Source organism: Fonsecaea erecta (assembly GCF_001651985.1).
Source record: "Fonsecaea erecta strain CBS 125763 chromosome Unknown Scaff3, whole genome shotgun sequence".
Lineage (NCBI taxonomy): Eukaryota > Fungi > Ascomycota > Eurotiomycetes > Chaetothyriales > Herpotrichiellaceae > Fonsecaea > Fonsecaea erecta.
This window is the reverse complement of record NW_017387246.1, coordinates 338,446-356,064: the sequence shown is the minus strand read 5'-3', so window position 1 is coordinate 356,064 and position 17,619 is coordinate 338,446. Positions and strand designations below refer to the sequence as shown.

At 53.4% G+C, this 17,619-nt stretch overlaps 8 protein-coding genes across 8 annotated transcripts; 4 read left to right on the top strand and 4 right to left on the bottom strand.

Moving 5' to 3' along the window:
* Positions 1–1,219: 1,219 nt before the first annotated feature.
* Positions 1,220–2,209, bottom strand: AYL99_03392 (hypothetical protein; the record flags this gene model as incomplete). Its single annotated transcript, XM_018834908.1, has 1 exon — positions 1,220–2,209. The coding sequence occupies one exon, from the start codon at positions 2,207–2,209 to the stop codon at positions 1,220–1,222; it is 990 nt and encodes a 329-aa protein (XP_018694558.1).
* A 1,640-nt stretch (positions 2,210–3,849) lies between these two features.
* Positions 3,850–6,102, top strand: AYL99_03391 (hypothetical protein; the record flags this gene model as incomplete). The annotated part of the gene is made up of 2 exons (XM_018834907.1): positions 3,850–3,864; positions 3,916–6,102. 2 exons carry the CDS (start codon positions 3,850–3,852, stop codon positions 6,100–6,102), a joined length of 2,202 nt encoding a protein of 733 aa, XP_018694557.1.
* A 516-nt stretch (positions 6,103–6,618) lies between these two features.
* On the top strand, positions 6,619–7,107 carry AYL99_03390 (hypothetical protein; the record flags this gene model as incomplete). The annotated part of the gene is made up of 1 exon (XM_018834906.1): positions 6,619–7,107. The coding sequence occupies one exon, from the start codon at positions 6,619–6,621 to the stop codon at positions 7,105–7,107; it is 489 nt and encodes a 162-aa protein (XP_018694556.1).
* Positions 7,108–8,391: 1,284 nt separating this feature from the next.
* Positions 8,392–8,712, bottom strand: AYL99_03389 (hypothetical protein; the record flags this gene model as incomplete). Its single annotated transcript, XM_018834905.1, has 1 exon — positions 8,392–8,712. The coding sequence occupies one exon, from the start codon at positions 8,710–8,712 to the stop codon at positions 8,392–8,394; it is 321 nt and encodes a 106-aa protein (XP_018694555.1).
* A 1,265-nt stretch (positions 8,713–9,977) lies between these two features.
* Positions 9,978–11,937, top strand: AYL99_03388 (hypothetical protein; the record flags this gene model as incomplete). The annotated part of the gene is made up of 6 exons (XM_018834904.1): positions 9,978–10,235; positions 10,300–10,486; positions 10,536–10,789; positions 10,843–11,462; positions 11,541–11,802; positions 11,890–11,937. 6 exons carry the CDS (start codon positions 9,978–9,980, stop codon positions 11,935–11,937), a joined length of 1,629 nt encoding a protein of 542 aa, XP_018694554.1.
* A 507-nt stretch (positions 11,938–12,444) lies between these two features.
* On the bottom strand, positions 12,445–14,508 carry AYL99_03387 (hypothetical protein; the record flags this gene model as incomplete). The annotated part of the gene is made up of 1 exon (XM_018834903.1): positions 12,445–14,508. The coding sequence occupies one exon, from the start codon at positions 14,506–14,508 to the stop codon at positions 12,445–12,447; it is 2,064 nt and encodes a 687-aa protein (XP_018694553.1).
* Positions 14,509–14,788: 280 nt separating this feature from the next.
* Positions 14,789–16,235, top strand: AYL99_03386 (hypothetical protein; the record flags this gene model as incomplete). The annotated part of the gene is made up of 2 exons (XM_018834902.1): positions 14,789–14,808; positions 14,861–16,235. 2 exons carry the CDS (start codon positions 14,789–14,791, stop codon positions 16,233–16,235), a joined length of 1,395 nt encoding a protein of 464 aa, XP_018694552.1.
* Positions 16,236–16,411: 176 nt separating this feature from the next.
* Positions 16,412–17,027, bottom strand: AYL99_03385 (hypothetical protein; the record flags this gene model as incomplete). Its single annotated transcript, XM_018834901.1, has 4 exons — positions 16,412–16,499; positions 16,557–16,744; positions 16,798–16,893; positions 16,950–17,027. The coding sequence occupies 4 exons, from the start codon at positions 17,025–17,027 to the stop codon at positions 16,412–16,414; spliced, it is 450 nt and encodes a 149-aa protein (XP_018694551.1).
* Positions 17,028–17,619: the final 592 nt, after the last annotated feature.

The following is a 17,619-nucleotide window of genomic DNA, read 5'->3' as shown; positions in this document are numbered from 1 at the left end:
ATCAAATGTCAATCGAGTCGGATCTCATCAATCCGTAATCAGCGATTACAATTTGTTGAGAGAGGGCCGTCCCGACCCATACTGTAAAGAAAAAAACACGAAGCTAGAAACCCCGCCCTCGATCAACACGCAATCGGTTTTCGTTCCCAGATCACCCATCAATCTACAGGCATACCATAAAGAATGGGAATATACCTAGTGGATCTCGAGTCAGCAGGATATACTTTATGCTCGACCGCGTCTGAACCTACCCAGCGGTGCACATGAGAACGCGCTTCGGTGGACATTTTACCCATTTGTGCAGGAACAAAGTAAAGAACATGCTGACTTAGCATACGCAGCACAGCCTTTCGATTTTGCGATGGAAAAAAAAGAGACTAAATAAAGGCTGTGCAATGAAACAGGGCTCAGAAGACCAGGATCTTACACAGGTATGCATCTCCTGCTGTGAGGTGGGTTGGGAATAGTCGCTGTGCCGAGTCGAAATGTACGCCAGCTCCTTTGACTGAAGTCAACGTATGGGCCGCCCAGGAGTAAATGCTCCTGGATAATACTCACATATAAGAATCGAGCTGGGTCCGATCTGCCTCTTATGGGCCTTCCCCAAGCACAATAACTGGCGCTTGGAAGTCCCACTTATCAGGCAGGACGGGTAAAGACGACTAATCCACCACCGTTCAATGGGGTTAAGACTCCTCGGCCATAGAACATTGTTGGCCTATGTATGAGCCGCAGGGTAGCTGGGTCCGGTAGCTGGGTTCCGAGAACGGTATACCTCCTCGCCAAATACCGTGTAAATGACATGAAATTACTACGAAGAGAGAGTCGTCGTTCCTGCTTTGCGACATATGGCCCATTCTATCCCCATTAGTAGGACTCCCTTCACTGACCACCTCGTTGTCGCCCTGCAGCTGTGCCTCAGATACATTCGATACAGATGTCGGAACAGAGTTTGGATGGGTTTTTGGCCAGGAGGATCTCAAAGACGGGGCAGGTGATGGAGCGGTGGAGGGAGTGGAAGATGTTGACGGTGACGATGACGAGACGCCTTTACTTGCTACCGACAGGAAGAGGAGGAGAAGCTCGATTGCCATTGTGGTATAAAATGTTTCGTATCTTCTTTGGTGCTGCGACCTCTCTTTTCCCTCTTCTTGTCTTAGCACTCACCCGACGCAGAGGACGTGGCGCACTGTCAAACGCCACCCTTTCACCTTCTGAGTTACAGCTTGTGGATAAATTTCACCCTGTTCACCACCGCCGACTTCGCCGTTGATATTTTGGGTGCGAACGACTCAAAGCTGTGCGGCAGACCGGGATATATGTGCATCTCGAGCGGGATCCCCGCTTCGGCATGGCGAGCCGCGTATTTGATGTTCTCATCTCGGAAAATGTCCAGATCTGGCACGTCGATGTACACCGGCGGCAGGCCTGCCACGGACGCGACCCGTGACGGTGCCGCCCAGGGCGAGACGTCGGCGTCGGGCTTGCCGGCCTTCTCGCGGCCCACGTACGCGGCCCAGCCTGTGAGGTTATCGTCGGGCGTCCAGGTGTGGAAGTCCTTGGCCTGTTCGTACCGGGCCTTGTTCCTGTCGTCGAGCATCGCGTTGACGAGCACTTGCTTCGCCAGCGGGGGATTGAGGTTCCTGTCACGAGCCATGATAGCCACGCCGGCGGCCAGTCCTCCGCCCGCCGAATCACCCATGATGGCTATCCGGGCGGGGTTGACGCCTAGGTCCGTGGCGCCAGTGGAGTGAACCCACTTGAGCGCGGCGTAGCAGTCTTCGATGGGCGTAGGGAAGGGAAACTCGGGCGGCGAACGGTACTCGACGGCGAAGAACGGGATGCCGCTCTGGGTGACGTAGTTCTGGATCATCTTACGGTACAAGGGCACGCTGAGGCAGAAGAAGCCTCCGCCGTGGGTGTAGACGACGGCAGGCGAGCCGGTGGTGGTTGTCGATGACGACGACGTGGCGCCTTTCTTCGCGAAGCGGTGGACGTTGATCTCGGCGCCATCGAACGATGGCACCTTGAAGACGGTCTCCTCGACGTCCTCGACCACGGGCCACCTCTGCATCAGTCCCTCCCACATGCTGTCGATGCCGTTGCGCCGCGAGGCGACGTCGTAGGGCAGGTGTTTCGGCGCCGCGGCCATGGCGGCCAGCATGGGCTCGATGGCCTTGTAGAATTCGGGGTCATATTCGTATGGCATCCTGTTAGTTTCCTCTCCTCTTTTTCCCCTTTATTTAGCGTTGGCAATCGCAACGGCAACGGGTTGTGGCTTTTCCTCAGGTCCTAATATATGAAAAATGATCTTGCTAGCTTGCGTTAATTCTGGCCCCCTTTGTCGAGAGACAGAATTGTCCGGCTGCTGTCTGAGATATCTGTATGAATTTATACGTATATGTACATCCGTGCAAAGATCCTCCGCAGAAGGCAGGACAAGGCTGCCTTGCCAGGTTTCTTGGTCCGTGTGTCGATCAAGGAACATGGATGGGTATATTCTATTATATCCTCGGATGAAGCTAGTCACGGGCCGAGGAAACAAATATGTACGGAGTACGAGGTACTGTATAGTGAGGTGCGAAAGTGGCGTCCTGAAATCCAATTAAAGGTTTGTGGAGACGACAATCGCATTTGCTCCACTATGGCAGCGCTTAGCTCAAAAAGGCAAATGTTAGTTTTAATTTTGACCAATTAGCTTACGGCAAAGCGAGGTCTGCTTCTATTTTATTGGCGGCCTTGCAGCTCGCCAAGCATTACCCCGCGGTGTAATCGTAGTTATTTTGTAGCATGCGCTCGCTATATGGTGGCACTTGTGTAGAATGAAAGGGCCTAGAAATCATCATCCTGAACTACTGCAAAGGTTTTATTCGAACTGAAGGTGAGCTCGCGTTCCACCCCACTGCTGTCGATGTCAGAGCCAGTCGCAAAGAGGTCACAGCGCGCTTGACTGTTAGCGATCGATCAGGCTGTAGGGGGACACTCTTGGAACGGAATACAAGCGAGGCAGCGCCAGAACCAAGGCGATCTATCAGTTTATTACCTCTTATAGTGGTACTTGCGCGTTGTTATATCACTAACCTGTTGCCATTAGCAAACAAAATCGGGGAAAACAGTGCATCTACATCACGACCCTTCCACAAAGCACGATTACTCTAAGCCGAGAGTTGACGCAACGAACCGCAAAGAGGAGGGCTATCGGACTTACCCATATCGAATAGGAAACGTCCTAGATGGCCTTCAGATTCTAAAGATTCCATTAATACCAAAAGGTCACCCAGCGTTACTATATCAGAGCAATCGCAGTAAAATCACAGTGGGAGTTTCTCATCCACTCCTCACCAAAGCTACTTAAGAGTCCCAATTCGGGCTTTTAATGTCAGCTCGACCTTTCGACTCTATACGCTATGGCACCGACCAAGATGACAAAGTGCAAACTCCTTGCACGAGGATTCTGCAAGTACGGAGAGTCTTGTGACTTCAATCATGACTTGCCGGCTACTGGGAGACTCGGTGTCGATCTTGGAGCTCTGACTCTTCAAGGCGAGGAGGACAGATCACGTCGAATCTGCAGATTCTTTATGCGAGGGTCGTGTAATAAGGGCGAGGAGTGCGGGTTCGTTCATCCTCCGGCTATAGCGCAACCGCCGCGAGTCTATGCGAGCGCGACCTCCTTTGACTCATGGCGAGGCCAACGAGACAAGAGCGCGCCTCAAGCACCATTAGACCCTCGTGCGCGAGTTCCCTGCAAATTCCTGTCGCATCCCGGAGGCTGTCGAAACGATCTTTGCCCATTTCTCCACCGCGTAGATGGTCTTCGGGAGAACAGCAGTATAGATTTTGAGGAAAATGAGGATGAGGCTAGTAACCGTTCCCCTAACTTCAGGCAGAAGCCAATTTTGACGCTAAGAACAGGGCCAAGGTCGTGACGACGGTCTTGCTCGAGATTTCTCTGGAGCATCAGTCTACTACAACGAATACGGCAGCATTCTGAAAATCTCCCTTCCGACAGACTTCTCTCTTGCATGCATTACAGGTCTTGCACCGGGAGCCACCCCTGAAGCAGTCGTCGATATCCTTCGCGGTTTGGGCTTGAACCTAGACATTGAATGCGTTCGCATCCTTGAGAATTCGGCGTCTGCGGGCGTGACAGCCACGGTGAAGGCAGAAGACCCACTGTTTGCCAAAGAGCTCAGCGTCACGCTTCAGAATCGACAATCAGCTCTCAGTGCGACGCCAATGCCCATCGATGCCAGGCGGACTAACTGCAGAAAAGTTTACATCTCGTGGCACAAACCCACTCAAAGTGTGTGGTTGAATTTCGGCAATGGCGAAATAGCGAACAGGGTTGCGCAGAGATTCAACCAAGGAACATACACATGCCTCGGTCAGCGTGTCAAGTCCTCTGCTGCGAAATCCAGTCACAGTCGACGGGGTCGAGATTACTTCTCGTACAATCCTGTAGCTTGGACGATCACGCTAAGCGAAGTGCCCAGCGGTACGACGAGCAGGGATGTCCAAGAAAGCATCAGGCCGTTGCAGGATAAACCACGGCACGTCGAGGTGAGAGACAGTTACCGAGCTTCCGATGCAGAGGTCAGTGTTGAGGTTCGCTCGCACCTGGAGGAGCATGGCCCACTGGAAAGCTTCTATCTCGCACCCCCCTCCAAAGGAAAACGAGTTAAGGCTTCCGCTTGGTTTCGAGATGAAGCCGATGCCCGATCGGCATGCTCGCTGAATGGCAGACAACTAGATATCTTGGGGCAAGGCAAGTTGACGGTTACCCTGGTGCAGTCAGCCAAGATCAGTGTTTTGACGACTGTCTACTTGGCCTTGAAGCCGAGAATCGATAAAGAGAGTATAACATGGAGAGAACAGTATCTGGGCTTCCATGTTTACCCTGGCACTCTCCATACGACATTGAAAGTCGAGGGTGACAACTCGAAAAGCGTTGCAAATGCGCGCAGAACACTGGAAGAGATTTCGCGTGGAGTGGTCCTTGAGGATGGCGGGAAAGTGATTTGGGGTTCGGCACTCAACAGCACAGGGCGCGTATACAAGAAGCTCAAGTCCATCGAGAGAGACCTTCAGGTGGTTATCGCCAGAGACAAATCAAAGCACCAGCTCCGGTTTCACGGGCCACCTGAGAAAATCCAGCCTGCAGTACGCCGCATTACCGATATACTCAGAGAGGAGTCCTCCACCAGCTACGAAATCGACCTCACACCTCACCAGTTCTCATGGACGATCAAGGGTGGTTTCAAGAGCATTGAACAGGCTTTGGGAAACAACGTCGCGGTCTTCAATGTGGTCTCAAGGAGCATCATCATCAACGGTACACAACAGCAATACGACACAGCCGTGGCCATCATGGACGGCAAGCGTGCTATCGAATTCCGCTCTTCGTTAGACGGTGCGACAACCTCTGACGGAGACTGTCCAATCTGCTTCTGCGAAGCCGACACGGCCATCCAGACCTCGTGCAAGCACACATACTGCCTCGAATGCTTTGAAGGATACTGCAAATCCGCCACTTCGACCGACAAGAATGACTTCCAAATCAAGTGCCAAGGTGGTGAAGGCACTTGCTCAACTGTCTTCACTTTACACGAGCTGAAGGATCATGTCTCGTCCTCGGTCTTTGAGGCTGTCCTTCAATCATCTTTCGAAGATTATGTCCAACGCCACCCGGAGATCTTTCGCCACTGTCCAACCCCGGATTGTGGTCACATATACCGATGCACTACAAGTCTAGGGTCGCAGCCTCCCGCCTACACCTGTTCCAATTGTTTCGAGAGGCTATGCACCTCTTGTCACGCGCGACATGGCGAGTATACTTGCGCAGAGTTCAAAGACATTGCAGCGGGTGGTGACGCCGCCCTCGCAAGACTAAAGAGGGAGCTCAACATCAAAAATTGTCCTCAATGCACCACGCCGATGGAGAAGACAGAGGGCTGCAATCACATCACGTGTGGGGGTTGCCGGGCACATATTTGCTGGGTATGCATGGAAGTCTTCGAGTCCAGTGGCCCGTGCTATAGCCACATGAACAAGGTGCATGGAGGCATCGGACTTGGGCTCGATCATTTGGGGGATTGGTGATTCACGCTGCTCATAGTTCAGGCACCATTACGCACCATGAAATAGATCCCTGGCAGGACTTCAGCAGCAAAAAGGCCAAAGAGAGGCCAGTGGTGGTGATATTTCTTGCTCACTTGATCTATTACTCGCCCAACTGATCATTCTAGTCACCCAAAAGCCTCGCTTTGCCTGCGATTTACGAGGACCCTCAATCTCCCAATCATCCGCGAGGTCAACTGGGATCGACGCGCACTGTGTCGTTCATCGGAGAAAGCGACAAGTGTGGCTCTTGATAAGGCTGACGAGTGGCTGTCCGCCAGGGCTCGATCTAGGTCATTAAGTCATTGGACAATGAGCTGTCATTGCTACACAGCATATCGTGGCTGACATGTCTATTTTCTATTTGTCCACCACGGATAACGGACTTGTAGCGTTGACTCACCGCGCTCATGACGACGACCGGGTCGAGTCTGATAGATATCGCTTCGTTCACGCCGAAGAGCATCGGTCCCAGTAACAGAAGATATCCGTCACACCATGAAATCCCGTTGTGTCCTCTGCAACAGAAATTTTTGCAATGAGGATGCGCTGGATCAGCATTTGCGCGATTCACCCGCGCATACCTCCGTCAAATGTACGGACTGCCGTCGAACCTTCGGCAGCGAAGAGGCTCTCGAGCAACACCGGCGAGATTCTCCCAGTCACCGGCCGAATCCGGAAACCCCTTTGGACGCGTTCTTCCGATCGTTCTCGACCTTTGACTACGATCCTTCTCTCCCTCCGGCCACGTCCTATGCCAGACTGCGAAGACACGAGCGTTGGGGACGTAATGACGCCGCGTCGAAGGATGCTTGGGAGAGATATCAGCATGCATTGGAGGTTGAGTTGCGCAAGTGGTACGGTGCCGAGGACGATATAACTGCGTGGCACGCCTTATGTCGCGCCATTGGCGTCGAGTCGCCTCCGGAAACTTGTGGGCAGTGCAAACATGTCAGTCCATGCTTTAAAAATGTTGACTCGTGCTGAGGCAGATCCCAGGTTGTGCGAAAAACCCATGTCAACATTGTGGATTTGATCGAATGGGGAAGACGACGCGACGACACTAACAAAGGACGCGTACGGACCTTCCCGAGTGTGGCACGATTGCGAGCTTACACTGTGAGAACGGGGAAGATCTTTCGTAATACTTTCAATCAAAAAGACGACAATGTTGTCCTGAGACATTTGCTGCGCAGGCTCTTCTGAATGGTGTCTATAGGAAGGATGGATTTTTGTATGGAACCTTTCGTCTGCCATAACTATTTCCTGCCATGCCTATGATCGGTGTGCAAGCATGATCCCATACCTTTCTCGACCAGGAGCGGTTTGGGGCACATTGCGGCGGTAGGAGCTGCTGTCAACAGAACATGTAACCAGAAATGCAGCAAAGCTCGTGATGTTCTCGATATCACGGGTCCTTTCTGCTTCTCAATCACCGTTGCATTGGCACGCACCCGAGAAGTAGTATTTATTATACAGTAAGTAGTCAGAGTCCGCCAACATGCAGGCCACACCATCGAGAAAGGTTCATTTCAACGCTGGATAATGGCCCCCCTGGTGGCTTCGAAAGATAGATGAGACCATTGTACATGTATTCTGTCACCTCGGTTTTTCGATTCAATGGAGGAGCGAGCCATCCGTCGAGATAACATATGTACCTACGTACAGTAGAGCGGTGGAACAGATCAATCTCCTGAAATCTCGCAGCCTTGTCGTTTTGTGGGCCCCCTTTTTTCCAAAAGAGAGGATCCGTAGGACGACGACTAGAATAGTTATGAAACGGCCGGCCTGAATCTGGCAGAGGCATCCGGGTCCCTCTCTCTCCCTTTTCCAAGTCTTAAGGGAACGGGACAGATAAACATCACTCTTCCCTCCCCCACTGGATTGGCACCCAGTCAAATGGAGCACAAGACTTGCGGTGAACTTTTTCCAAAGGAAAGGAATATAATATCTGACTGTAACCAACCCAGTCCAATGCTTTCAAGGCACAATGCGACATGTTCGAACCAAATCCCGGCCTGTAGCACCTAAAATTCCAGAGTCTCTCAACATAAAAATGGCATGCCTCGCCGTCGTGTTGTAACCCTCACCTCAGATGCTGCAAAGTTCCTGAGCCCTTGATGGGGAGTCCATCCCGGACAAGGGCCACCGGCCAACAACTTTCCAATGCGCTCTGTGCAGCCCTGGGTGCTCCATCCTTCACAACTCGCCCTGTCTGACAGCATTGGACACGACCTCCACGTCGATGTCCCCTGCTTCGGTCCTGGGCCGTCAAAGCTCCGACCGCTTCCACTTCATATTCTGCGCCTTCTCTATCACCTTGTAGAAATCGGTGTCTTTCAGATCCTGCCCCGTGTATTTCTGGTAATGCTCCGCCGCGACAGCCACCGCCTGCTCATGTTTCCACACCAGGACGCCGACCGCGAGCACCAGGAACAGCAGCAGGACGAGGACGGTCGGGGACAGCGAGGACCGACGGCGAGGGTGGAAGGGAACTTTCTCGCCGGTGTAGGCGCCGTCAGGGGATTTGGGGAACCATTCCTCCGTCTTTGCGCGCTTCACGTTGGGGTTGATGCGGGTGGTTTTCGACATATTTCGTGCGGTGCAAGGTCAGCGAAAGAGGTCGATTCTCGAGAGCGAAGGGTGCGCAGGAAAGGAAAGTTGTGGTTTAGACGGGACTGCCTCGAAACAACAGATCACAGCTCAGCCAGTCAGTCGGCACAAGACCCAACGAATCTGCGCAGACAGTGGGAAAAAAGGATGGCACGCGAGGAGGGAGATCGCTGGTCTGTGATAGGAGGTTTTCGCCCAAAGTACGAGATAGAGTACTCGGTACAACTTGTCACAACAGCTGAGCATTCAGGCGCGCCAGGGCACGGTGCCCATGTCGTCCCGGGGATCGATATCGTGCTGACTAAGAGTCTAATATTAACATCCGCGGTGCCCAGCTAGACTCAACTTGATAGATTAGGTTGTCCGTGCTGCTAGAGCGTCGGAAAGTGGCTGAAAGGCGAAGGAAGGACGGTGCTGACACGGGGTGAGCATTGGCGTCTTGTCTCTCGTAGGTCAATTTGACGCGGTGAGCGGTTCGCTGACCGGTTCGCCGCAGCAGGTTGATGCCGGTGTGACTGGGGGCATGGCCGTACTTGAGAGCTCACAGAACAGACAGTTAATTATTTATGTAGGTACGGAGTGGAAGGATGATACTTACAGTACTGAATCATTCATGATAGAGAGGAAGGAATATATTATGTCTAGAGTTACCGAATCGACCCAATGACGTCAGAGCAGATCGACACCGACAACACCAACGAGACCAACGAGACCAACGACACCTTCACCTCGACATCCTTCTCACACTTCTTTATTCCACATCTCCGATTCAGTCATCCTTCCAGAGTACACGTCAAGCCAGAGGTAGGTCTCTCTATCCACGGGACGTGAATCGACTGTCTCGGGCCAGGAATATCCTAGCTTCAGCCGATGTGAGAGAATATGCTACACACCTGCCCGTCCCTCCAAGGATCTTCAATCTCTCGCTTTCGGTAACCGAAGCAATGAGGCTGGGTCACAGTATGCCCCAATGCACAGACAAACTTGTTCTGGGCCCTGACATCATCACGGCCATGTATATGGCACACTGCTGGGTATTGACTGCTTCCTTCATGGCAACGGGGTATCGTTCATCGCGATTGTTGAAGATCTGTGGATATGGGTAGACCGACAACACCAGGGACCAAGGGGTAAAATGCACAGTATGACTATGTCGCGCCTTTCGACGGCCAGAATATATCTGCCAGTGTGAGCCACCATTTAGAGCCGTTCAGTATGCTGCTTTCAACAATCAAGCAGCAATCATGTCACAACTTATCCACGACTCTTTTTTTGGTCGCATGCTGCGCCACTTGTCCAAGGGGAAGTTGCTGCCACACGAGGAGACCAAGAACCCTACTCTCTTAGAACAGTTTTCTGATATCTCGTCTACGCCAGCGGAAAAGACGTCTCCTGAAAGACCCCCATCGTGTGCGAGCACTCTCAACCCAGGCGATGGAGAGCAGGCCGAGAAGGGACGAGACCCGAACATCGTGGCCTGGTACGGGCCGGAAGACCCAGAGGTGGGATACGCAGCGAGATAGCTGCAACCTCCCATTGCATGCGGTCTGTTGATTATTGATGCAGAACCCTCTCAATTGGTCGACCTTCACCAAATGCGCAATCACCTTTGAGCTGTGCTACTTGACGTTTGCCGTCTATGTGGGATCATCTGTCTATACTGCGGGCGTTGTGGGCGTCATGAAGGACTTCGGTATTGGCGAGATACCTGCAACCCTTCCACTGACCGTCTTTGTGCTCGGCTTTGGGCTAGGTAATGCCGGCATTTGATCCAGCTTCCTCCATGCTAACAGCGCCGTCAGGACCGATGACTCTCGCACCACTCAGCGAGGCACCGGCCATTGGAAGAACGCCAATTTATATTTGGACTCTGCTCGCTTTCGTCATCCTCCAGATCCCTGTGGCCTTGTCGGTCGACCTTCCCATGCTCATTGTCTTCCGGTTCATTACCGGCGTCCTGGGGTCTCCTCCCCTTGCCACCGGCGGCGCCTCAATCGCAGAGATATTCACGCCGCGAAAGAGGGGACTGGCGATCGGGATCTGGGGTGTTGCAGCTGTACGTCCCGTGACATCGAGACGTCCCCCTCCGGACATACTGACCTATATCAGATCTTTGGCCCTGTCTTCGGTCCGCTCCTCGGTGGCTTTGCCGCCCAGTCGAAAGGCTGGCGATGGACCATCTGGGAGCTGATGTGGATCTCTGGCCTGGCTCTCATCATCCTGTTCTTCTTCCTGCCCGAGGTCAACGCCAAGAACATTTTGTATCGGCGGGCACATCGACTTCGCCGTCTGACGGGCAACAACAAACTTATGAGCGAAGGAGAAATCGCCTACAAACACGTCACCGTGAGAAAAGTGGCGTATCTCACCATCATCCGTCCCTGGACCCTGACGTTTACGGAACCGCTTGTCTTTCTCCTTCACACCTGGGTCGCCCTGATTTTCGGCCTGTTGTTCATCTGGTTCACCTCGTTCCCGCTGGTGTTCGAGGGCGTCTACGGATTCAACCCCGGGGAAACCGGGCTGTCGTTCCTCGGTCTCCTCGTTGGGGCACTGTGCTGCATTCCGCCGTTCATCTGGTACGACCGTAAGGTGCAACGGAGGATGTTTGATGAAGGAGGTCGCATCATGAAGCCCGAGCAGCGCCTGGTGCCCGCCATGGTCACCGCGGCCACCATACCCCTCTGTCTGTTCTGGTTTGGCTGGAGCGCCCAGAAGGCCGTGCATTGGTAAGTTCACTTCTACTCGTTCACTCTTTCCCTATCTCCGTGTGATAGATAACGTCGTGTTCTAATTCCCCAAAAAAGGATCGTCCCCATCATCGGAACCTGCTTCTTCGCCGTCGGCGCCCTGATCATCGTCAACGCCGTCCTGACCTACCTGCCGGACGCTTTCCCGACCGAAATCCCTTCCGTCATGGCCGGTTCGGCGTTCATGCGCTTCTCCTTCGGCGCGGCTTTCCCGCTGTTTGCCCCCGCCATGTATCACAACCTTGGCATCCACTGGGCCAGCAGTCTGCTGGGCTTCCTGGGGCTGGTCTACGTGCCGATCCCCTTTCTCTTTTACTTTGTAAGCATCTTTCCTTCGCCCTTCCTCTCCGTCCCCTTCCCGCAAAGATGTCTTTTAATGTCCACCTAACTTGTACCTTGTTTATAGTTTGGCGAGAAGTTCCGCAATACAAGTAAGCGAGCTCGACATACCTGAGTGCCCATGTCGCAATCATCATGATACACGTTGACATTGCATTTCTGGGTCCAATCACTACTCTGAGCAATATTGGTATCTGCTGGAGAATGAGGGGCATTCAGTTTACACGGTGGATCGGTTCATCCCTGGGTCGGAAGAGTATTTTACATTATTACACTCCTTCCTTCTTCCCGTGCCCGAGGATTGGAGGCAATACATTTGCGGCAGTGAAACGCCGCTTTGCTTGTGGGTCTAGACAACGGCGTTTGCATTAGAGGCATATTTGACACGTGTTTCATGTCCATAATCATCACTCACGCACAAGGGTATAAGCGAATATAGTAGTAGTAGTGTAGGAAGAGAATAGGTCATACGAGGACAGATCATGTCACGCATGTTGATCCCGCCAGGGCCAACGCCACTCTCTCCGCCAGGCTCCACGTAAAAAACAACAATATCATTAAATCCATTCTTGACCAAAAGGGGCTCAGCCAGCCCCAATCGATCAATCAGTCAGTCAGTCAATCAGTCATCTTCTTGACCCGCCCTCACGGCCCTAGCTTTCCTCCGCGCGCCTTTGAAATGTTTCTTGTTGCTACTGCTCATCCTCAGTTCGGCCGGGTCGATGTCCTTTTCCAGGGCCGCCATCGTCTTCGCCTTCCGACCCGTCAGCTGCTTCTGCTGTAGCTGCTGCTGCTGCTGCTGCTTCCCCTGTTCGGTGTACTGGTGGTTGAAGGGCATGGTGAGGTGTCCTGCGTTTCCGGACCCGGGGCCGAAGAAGCCCTTGTCGAGTCGTTTAGCCCGGGCGCCCTTCTCCACGGGCGCCGGAGCGCGCTGGGGCAACAGATGTGACGGCCCTTCCGCGTCCCCGTCGCCGACGGCGGACTCTTCGGAGTGCGCGATCAACCAGGCCTGCCTCTTGGCGGGCAAATGGGCAAAGTCGTACAGTTTCTCGTTGAACTCTTTCCCGTACGCTTCCTCGTCGGCCTCCGGATTGCCTGACGGCGGGGGATGACAGTAGAGCAATTTCCCATTCACGTAGTCTTTTAGGATATATCTCGCCGCACGTGACTCGTCCGGTTGACTTCCTGGTCCCGTTGTGGCAAACCCCCTCGCACGGGCGTAGGCTCTGAGCATTTCTGAGGCAGTGGGCACTCCGGTGCCGCCTTCTTCCACAGGCCGTGTGTGGATTTTCATTCCGTACACGTTCTCAAGGAAGGTCTGTGGAATGCGTTGCGCAACGAGGCCGGCGGGGCCGGTGTACTCTCTCAGTTGGTCGATCGGCAACACGCCATTGCAGACCAACTCGGCTTTGGTCGTGGCAAAGTTTGGAAAAACTAGCCCAGGACAGTCGCAGAGGATAACGCGGTCGGAAAGGTGGATGGTTTGGAAATGCTTTGTCTTTCCGGGGGTAGAGGAGACGGACACTTTTTTCGAGCCGAGGAGAGCGTTGATGGTGGAGGACTTTCCGACATTTGGATAGCCGACTAATCCGATTGTAGTTTTCCTGTCTGTCGTCGCGTCCTTGGGAATGTTTTCGAGGAAGAGGGATTCAAGTTCGTCGACAGTGAGGATTTGAGTGTCAGGTGATGTGGAGGCTGAATTTTCCGGATCACCATCTTCAGGTGTCGATTCTTCACCCCCCGAGTCTTCATCCTCGTCCTCTTCGTCAGTCCATTCTTCTCCTTCTTCCTCCTTCAAGTTGAGATCTTGAATATTCTTCACCATTGTCTTCTCCGGCAAATTGCGATCGATTTGTTGCTGGATCTGCCGTGCATCGAGTTCCTCCAGGGCGTCTCTCCCCTCATTCATTTCCTTGGCCAGATGAGCCGAGAAAAACTTGTAGTTGATACCTTGGTCTTGGAAATAATCTGCCCACGCTCTTCGTTGCTCTTCGGTCATCATGTCGGCTTTATTGACCAACAACAAGTTCCTTTTCTTCGCATCAACTTCCTTGACATATTTCTCGAGGTCTTCGCTTCGAAACAAGAGCGGATTCCGGGCGTCCACGATCTGCACTACGAGATCGGATCGCTCGATAACTCGCCAGAGTTGTCGCCATACTTCAATATTCCTCTCGAACGGTGTCATGAGCAAGTCGTCGTTCTCTTGAAGCTCTGCAAGGCCCCGCCTCCAATCCAGCAGACTCGCTCGCTCCTGCTCGTCCAACTGCTGGGGCGTCGTTGTCTCGTCCCATTTCGGCCGCCTGGGCACCGTCAATCGTCCCCTGTTTTGTGCGTGTTTCCTCCTCGCACCCCTCTCTTCCGCCGCACTCAACAAATAAGGATTTCGTTGATCTGAGTGTATGATTTTGACGTTATTCATCTTCTCGGCCGTGAAGTCGGTGCCAGCCAATTCGGCCGTGGACAGAAATTCGTCAAGGGCACCTTGTTCGGTCACACTGCGCATTTTCACCCATGACGCTTCCTTTGCAGCATTTGTAACATAGGTTTGGCCTGTCGTGTGGTCTGTCCTGAGGACTCCCTGCTGAGATACTTTCTTCCGGTCGGAACCTTTGCCTCGTCCGAAACGGTCATTCATGAGGCTGTTGCCCAGCCCCACGCTGTTCTTACTCTTCGGGAGGACCATTTTGGCGGCAATGAAGTCTCCTCGAAGCAAGAAAGAAGAGGTCTGGTGAGACGTTGCGAGGGAAATCGAGGTCGTCAAGACCTCGTGTCTTGGAGAGTGGTTGCAGGAAAAGTGAGTGGGCGCAGAGGGACGTCATATGTAAGTGGCTGTGGCCAAAATTTCTTAGAAATTAAATTTCCGCAGACACCGCAGGCGTCTACCACCCCACCACAGACCAACGTCGACCGACACAAACACCACGCTCGTTTACCAAATTTGTCCTCTAGGATTCTATGCGAAGATGCCTCGAAAGCGCTGGATGTAGGACTCATTCCTTTCTTGCCACAGACATGAAGCACTGACGAGGCCACAGCGACAAGAATAGCGCACAAACCTTCCAATTACTCTACCGCCCACAGACCGACCCAGCCCTCCACGATGAAGCGGCCGGCGAACGGGCACTCTACCAGGTCGCTGGACCTGGCTCTTCGTCTTCTCACAAGCCTGAATTTAAGGAAGGTCTACACTTGACCGACTTAGAAAATGGGCTGGACTTTGAGGACATGCGTGAAAATGAGGGCGAGGCCGCACAGTACGGCATTTATTATGATGACACGAGCTACGATTACATGCAGCATTTACGAGATATTGGTGAAGGGGGAGGAGAGTCACATTTTGTGGAGTCGGTGCCTGTCAAGGGCAAGGGCAAAGCGAAGACGGTCAAGCTGGAAGACGCACTGAGAGAATTGTCGGTTGACGACAGTCAAAGCGTGGCAGCGAGTGATATGTTTTCCACATTTTCCACCTCGACGAGGCCGAGAACGTATCAGAACCAGCAAGAAGTCCCGGACGAGATCGCCGGATTTCAGCCGGATATGGACCCGAGACTGAGGGAGGTGTTGGAGGCATTGGATGATGATGCGTATGTGGATGACAAGGATGACGAAGATATCTTTGCTGCCCTGACACAAGATGGCCGCAATGGGGAGCTTGACTTGGAGGACTTCGAGGCGAATTACGTCGAGGACGAGGACGAGGGTTGGGAATCAGATGTTACAGAAAAGGCACCTGAGCAGCCATCTGAATTGAAACTCACGCCGACTGTTCCAGCGACAACTGAACTGCCGCCGCCGGATGCGGAGATAGCTGCAGCAGAAGATGGAGACTGGTTGCGGGATTTTGCCAAATTCAAACGGGACAATGCACGAAAGGCGCCGCCCAAAGCCGCAGAATCGATCATCGCTGCCTCGGCTATCCATGATAAAGCACCGACATTGTACACCTTGAATGGCACGCCTCTGCGGCAGAAGAAGCGCAAGGGAGCTTTGACCAACCCCAGCTCCTATTCCATGACGTCGTCCTCCCTCGCGCGGACCTCGGGCCAGCAATTACTGGATGCCCGATTCGATCAAGTGGAAAAGATGTATTCGCTGGACGAGGGCGAAGAATTCGATGACATGGACGGTGGAATGTCGTTGGCCTCGGGAATGACGGGTCGGTCCAAGATGTCGCAGCTCTCCACCACCAGTTTCGCAGACGAAGGGGCAGTACGAGAGGACTTCGACAGCATGATGGATGGCTTCCTGGGAGACTGGAACAAAGCAAACCCGGGCGGTGGGAAACGGAAAGGTGCCAAAGGCAAACGTGGGAAGAACGGCAATGAGAAGTACGGCCTCCAACAACTGGATGAAGTCCGCGCAGAACTGGGCCCGGCAAGGATACACCGGCGGACAACAACAAAGACATGAAAGGGGGGAAGAAATGGCGTTGGAAATGGGTTGTTCACGTGGCGCACCACCAGAGATACCCCGTCTTAAAAGGATAGATAATGGTTTTCTCCTCATTTGAGAAAAGCTCCGGGAACTCCTCATGTATGCATCTGTACAGTAATTCGACTGGTGTAGCATCGGCCAGTCTCCTGCCCTCACTCTCGAATGTCTCGACTTGCAAAAGGGGTTGAGCCGTCTCGGGGTTTTGCGACGGGATCCCACGCGCTATATTTTGGTTTCGTCCTAGATGGGATGTCAGTTGCAGCTTTGAACCGGAGGGATTGGGCCGGTGTTGCATACGTAGAATATGGCCGATAAGCTCCTCTACTCTGGGTCAAGTTGATCTTGGGCTCTTTGCTCTCCCATGGCCGCAGTCCAAACTGCATGATTTTGTCTTCAACGGGAGGCTTATCGACCAAGTAGCTGATCCAGGCATGCCAGCCCGGGTCGATCTGGCTGGCGTCAAGCTCTTTGTCCTTGTAGTCGACCTGCAAACTCTTAGTCTCTACTCTGCACAACAGCCTTCGAAGCTCTGTCGTACCCATCGTGTCCGCAAGGGAAGCTCTTCGGCCAAGTTCTCGTAGTATTTGTTGCCATATCGGTCCGTCCCAATAAAGGTGCCAGCTTTTGTGTCACCCTGAAACCCTGTCAGAACCCATTGACGGTGCTGTTTCTGCGTGAAGCATGACGTACGATATATTGCATCTGGTGGCCATAGTCGCGAAGACCGACCCTCCAGAGGTTGCGGAGGGTACGGGTGATGGTGGACATGGTGGTATGTCCGCGGTCGTCGAGGAGGAAAAGAGAAAGAGGTGGCGGTGTGGCGGCGGACAAAGGACGTCGAGGTGTTGGTTGGTATTGTTCAGGAAGATGTCAGTAGTACGCCGTAGTGATTTTGCTTCCGTAGAGGGTTCGGAGGGTAGCTCGCTGCTCATTGGCTTCGGAGAATCGCAGTTTCGCAGGAAGCGAGCAAGCACCAGGAGCAGAGGAACAACGGAGGGTGGTTGTAGCGCCAAGCCCCGATCTTGGCGGGCAATGGGTGGTTGGATGGAGTCTCTGGTTCCGTGGCCCTGGCTGGCCTGGCTGGGTGGAGGGGGGCAAAGAGGCTGTGGAAGTGGGTTGGAGAGCTATTCGTAGGCGCAATCACTGTTCCCCATCCCAAGCCGCCTGCCTGTGTATCGCCTCGCCTCGCCCTGCCCTGCCCTCGTCCCGCGGGGCGAACAGCCAGTCCTGCTGAGCTGAGATTTCTTTACCCATAAAACCCCTCGGGCCAAGCACAGAGAAAAGAGGCACTTATGATACAATTCCCAGCGTCCTGTGACGTCCCCCCCCGTTGCCGCTGTCCATGATCTATAACCTAGGC